This window comes from Bradysia coprophila (assembly GCF_014529535.1).
Source record: "Bradysia coprophila strain Holo2 chromosome X unlocalized genomic scaffold, BU_Bcop_v1 contig_12, whole genome shotgun sequence".
Classification (NCBI taxonomy): Eukaryota; Metazoa; Arthropoda; class Insecta; order Diptera; family Sciaridae; genus Bradysia; species Bradysia coprophila.
This window is the reverse complement of record NW_023503293.1, coordinates 7,533,148-7,538,708: the sequence shown is the minus strand read 5'-3', so window position 1 is coordinate 7,538,708 and position 5,561 is coordinate 7,533,148. Positions and strand designations below refer to the sequence as shown.

Below are 5,561 nucleotides of genomic sequence, written 5' to 3'. Positions count from 1 at the left end.
AACAGTGAGATACTTCAAAAATTTACCAAAAAATCCGAAGCAAAGGTTTTACAATCGGATGATAAAATTATCTTTGATGGTTATAATCGACAAAAAAGTAAAGAATTCATCGTCGAAAATTACTAGTGCGCGTGTCCCTGTCGGGTTGACAACGTTTTTTTTTTATTATAATGCAATGCTCATCGGGACTATGTAAACTACCTTAAACATTTAACGCTGATCAACAATTACTGAATGTTATGTAAGTAAATAATCTGAATTACGATTTTACATAATGGACATCACAACAAAGATAATGATGATGGAAGAGTGTGAGTGGTGATAGCAAGACATTCAGCAAAGTGATAGTAATTTTATTAAAACCTTTGCTTCGGATTTTTTGGTAAATTTTTGAAGTATCTTCACTGTTCCTAAAGTCTAGTCTGACCTCTGAGTTTTGACAATAAAGACTATGCAATTTCGTGTGGGTATTTCATGGTAGTCAATATCACCGTTCCACTTCATTTTGTATTGTCTTTTTATCCTTTAATTCGTTAATTATGTTGGCGAAGACGTTTTTCATGTTGGACAATATTTCTTAAGTGTGTTGTTACGGGAAAAAGCGAAACAAATATTGGAGAATGATGATGTTGTGAGAGCTAATCCTTTTTTATGAGTTTATTCTGGTTGCAGCGATAATATCAAATTTTACGATTTTCGGTGGTCCATCTAATCAGCAAAAATTGTTTCAGTAACACTTTCAGTAACTTATATACGTCTTGGGTCGGTGCATGGGACCACCCTTGAAATATATCAGTTTTTGATTTGTGAATTTGCGAATTAAAACTGATTTGGCGGTTGTGTTAGAATTATTGAATTTTTGCAGTAAATTTCGTTGAATAGAATCGATTGTGTTGCATTCGGAATCAAATCAATATTAAGAACTCATGCACGATTTTTACAATGTTTTTTTTTATTTTACTGTGAGAGGAGAAATGAATAAAGTTAACCTGAATAGGACAGATTTTTGACTATTTATTGTCTATGAGATGGAGACAGCGTTATTTGGGATTGAGGTAGGTGTGTAATAACGATACGTCACCGTTTTGGTTGATGAAATATAACAGTTGTGATCATCAAAAAAAATTCTGGCCAAAGGTCATTGCTGTGGAGATAAAATGATTTTTCACAACGCAGGTAAGAACGTCGTTTTTCGCTCACTTCAACTGAAACTTCGGATGGCTTTGGTTGTGAAATAGTTAATTACGTATGTAATGATGATTGGGCAATTTCGCGAGTTTTAACCCGAGTATACCTATGTATACAATTCGTTCCTCTGAATATCGAGAAAAATGTCTCTAAATGAAATAACTATTTCATGTATGCATTGTGAATAACCGTATATTCTCCACTGAAAATGCCTTGACTAAATGGCATTTTGTGGAAGTTTTGTGTAATAAAGACTGAGTTGAGAAAATTTCAACTTTTTTTTAACTACTGTGAACAACGTTCAAATAAGTGTCGTATTGTTTTCAGTGGTTTTTCAACTGATCCACTCACAACTAACACCCAAAAATGAGCTTTACGTATTTAAAGGTTTTTTTTACTTTTGTTTGAGTTGATATTCAGGATTTATTTCAAAATCGTTGACTGGGTTTCTTTCTAAAATAGAAACACACCTGAATTGTCACATTGTTCTACCAAATTTATGATTTCGTTTCGTCAAGGAAACCGGTTATTTACAATAACCGCGCACTTGGACTTGTTGGAATTTCCTTTTTCTCACTTTGTAAAAAAAAACCCTGTTTCAGTCTATGGTGTGTTCACAGCCAAACAGTTGTCGTCAATAGCTTTTTTTTATCAAGGGAAATAAGAGGTACTTGAATAACTATTACACATTAGAAATGCAGTCACTCTTTGCCATGAAACGAAAAATTGAACTAAATCGAACAAAATTCTCAAATCGAATCGAAACATAACAGTTTTCGCTCGCCATATTTCCATTGTGGGTGCGCACAACTATTGTAGAAACGTCGTATCTTTCAGTATTTAAATAATAATTATTTCTTCTCGCATTTCACCAGGTTATGAAGCATTTGTACAATAAATTACAGAAGGACTCGCGTTTCAGTTTGGTCTTAATAAGCGTCAACCTGTGTCGTCTGATCAACCATTTGAAAGGGCATTTTTAGCCAAGTTTTTTAACGTTGCGATTTGGCAACGGACTAAATGCAACACTAGAACTCACCCACAGCGCAAGGCTATTAGACTAAAGCAGAAGATAAGGTCACAAACAAAACCAACGCTTTTCCCTTTCCCAGGGCTCACGTTTAGTGAATGCGTGTAAAAAAATTGAAGTACAAGATTTGAGATAAACCGATTAAAAATACTTTGATCTATGGAAGTAATAGATATGGTGCGGTGGCAGGAATTTCTTTCAACATATATGGAAGGAAATACTGCTACTGTAGATATGTGAATATTATTCAATGAGTATGCTTGTCCTGGAGTGATACTGACAACACGAATCGTTGAGAATGAAAAGCTTTTACACGCCATATGCGTCGAAAACTGTACTTTTAATGTTTAAAGCACTATGACCTATGGCCTCAACATTATATAACTCGGGATAAAAACAAAAAGTCTCGTTTTCGTGTGTTTAATAACCTCGGCTACGCCTCGGATCAGCAAAACTCACGCGAAAATATTCTCTCTTTCATCTTTTTATCGCTAAGCATGTAAAATACTATTACAGTGAACGAAAAAAATAAAAAAGTTTTGGTCACTAGAGAAGGTAAGAACATATTCCATTAAGATCAACCGTCATCACAGAAAATGCAGTTAAAGAGGAATACGGATTCTTTGCTTGTCGATATGATAGTTTTGAACATATTTTGCAAGGAACATTGGACTGAAAGTCCTTAAAACTATTTTCGTTACATTAACTGTGCTTTTTGCGTAAAATGTTTTTTGCCTTCACACTCTATAGTCTTACATCACGTTTCAATCTTTCGTTGAAATAATTGTCTGCAGAAAAGACTGCTTTTTGGTTAGGATACCAACTTATCGCAACCAAAACCAACAATATAATTGTGTACGAAATGTCGAAGAAATCGAATTACACCAAAATTAATGGGTAAATTAAGCGCAAAAGCCTCATGTACTCTCACCATACATATGGTACATGAATTACACTTTTTTATTCCAAAAATTTCAAATTAAAAAACCTATCCACCTGATCAAATTTGCTTTATATATTATAATATTATAATGCAGTTGAACAGTCGCATCCAGCGCATGGAAAAACATTCTGCTTCAATTTGTTATATACAAATCACCTGAACATAAGGTTTCTATATACCGAAATGGTTCTTCCTCTGTTTTGTTTATTTATCTTTTGCCCGAAATCCGATTGGTTGACTGGCACGTGCTGCGCTGTAGAGGGGACTCAATGCAAGGATATATAAACATTTCATTGATGAATTTCCTTTAGATTCGATTTATATGTTGGAGAGGCAAAGTCGTATTATACAGAGTTTCTGTTTTGTTGTGTTGTGCGGACGATCGTCGTTTTATTTTCAATATTTTACAAACTGAAAGTTTTGTTGCTGAATTCTGTTTTGTTTGAACGTTTTAAGAAGTTGTTATTGTTGTTTACAAAAGACTAAACTAATCGAAAATGGATATGTACCGCTACTACTACATTCCGTGTAAGGAGGAATCGGCCGGTGATGTGTACGTAACAAATAATTTCGATCAGACCGTTAACCAAGGATTTGCGCCACAAATGAGATACGACACATCGTATTCGGATGGATGGCATTCGCCCAGTTCCGCCAGTCTTCGATCAACCAGTCCCGAATATTTGAGCCTAAATTCGCCGGTGTGTAATAGTCAAAACATTAAAGCAGAAATTATCATCCAACCGTCAGTGCTAATAACCAATGAAAAATCAGTGAAAAAGCGAAGTTACACAAGAAAAACGAACAATAACAAAACGGTGCTGAAAAAGGAGCCCGACTTCGATTACGATGCAGATAACATGACCGCAATGGTGCCGATGTTCGTTGACGAATTGACCAGTTCGGATTTGGTGGACAGTGACAGTACGGATGAGGTGACCGCATACGCCGACAATGAACCGATGAGCGGTGAAGTGACCGGCAAAAAACGACGCGGCAAACAGGTGTCATCAGTGGTGAAGCGGAAACGAAGATTAGCGGCCAATGCGCGAGAAAGGAGGCGAATGCAAAATTTGAATTCGGCATTCGATAAGCTGCGACAATATCTACCTCAATTGGGCAACGATCGACAACTGTCCAAGCATGAAACGCTACAAATGGCCCAGACGTACATCACAGCGTTGTACGATTTGTTACAGTGAATGCGAGTGCTTTTTTCGTTGGTTTTAAAAACGGAAATTAAAAATTTTGTCATTGAGTTTTCGTGTGGATGGGAGGGCATTTTAAGAAAAGACTGCATTTTAGAAATTAATTTATTGTAATTAAAGATTGGTCGGTTATGTAATTTATTAGCTATACGTAGTGCACATTGAAAAACTGTTAAATATTTTAAGGAAAATTAAGAAGAGGAAGTGACGGAAGTTAATGCAAAAATATTAATTGAAAAACTAAAATTTCAAACACAGAACTCATTTTTAGGAGTGTAATTCCATTCTTACAAAATTCCTAAATTTAGGAATTCAAAAATGTTAAGGAAATTAATTGAATTAAATTACTAAAAATTCTGCCTGAATTTGAAACTACAAAATTGCGAAAATTAATTTGAGTTTTCGAAAAAGAAATTGAGAAAATGAAAATCGGCAAAGGAAAATTGAAAATACGAAAAATATTTCCAAAATATTTCACAGAGAAAAAGAAAGAATTATTTTCATTAATTTGTTAATGATACAGTCTACCGTGCGTTGTTGGTTTAATTTGTAATTATTGGTTTTAGTTTTAATTTTCTTTAGCCATTCCTTTAGTCAGTCAACATGTACTATATAATTTAATATTTAAATTAAACAAAACAAAAAATCGAAACACAAACCTCAGTTCTTTTTCTTTCTCCTCTTTTTTTGTGATTTCCTCAGAAAGCGTCCTTTCATATCATGCAATCACTTAACTCTTGTATTGTTCGCATGAAATGTTATGCTTAAAATTAGACACAAAAAACAATTTTTGTTGTTTCTTTATGGGAAGATCATACATATACACTTCATCTACGCAGAAGCAGGTAGTTAAATATTTCTGTTCCTTGATTCTCTCTCGTCTCTTAAAAATATAATAATTTACCAGAGTCCCGGTTTTTTTCTTTTGATGTTTTGATGGTTTAGTGGAAGAAAAAAATGATTTTTTTTTCTTGTCTAGTGATTCCAAATTATATTTTCGTATTGTTTTGTAGATTTTTTTATAGCTAGTATGCGGTTTCGTATCTATATTTGGAATTGACAAAAGAATTTCATAAAGGACGAATGGACAGTTAGTTCTACTCGAATGAGAATTATTGTTTTTTGATTGTTTTATTGGAACATTAGATTCTATTGAACAAATTGGTTGGTCTTTTCTGTAATAAAAGGAACT

General features: G+C 34.0%; 1 protein-coding gene across 1 annotated transcript; it reads left to right on the top strand.

Moving 5' to 3' along the window:
- Positions 1-3,491: 3,491 nt before the first annotated feature.
- On the top strand, positions 3,492-4,633 carry LOC119067428 (protein atonal). The gene has a single exon (XM_037170398.1). The coding sequence runs from the start codon at positions 3,659-3,661 to the stop codon at positions 4,361-4,363; it is 705 nt and encodes a 234-aa protein (XP_037026293.1). The 5' UTR covers positions 3,492-3,658; the 3' UTR covers positions 4,364-4,633.
- Positions 4,634-5,561: the final 928 nt, after the last annotated feature.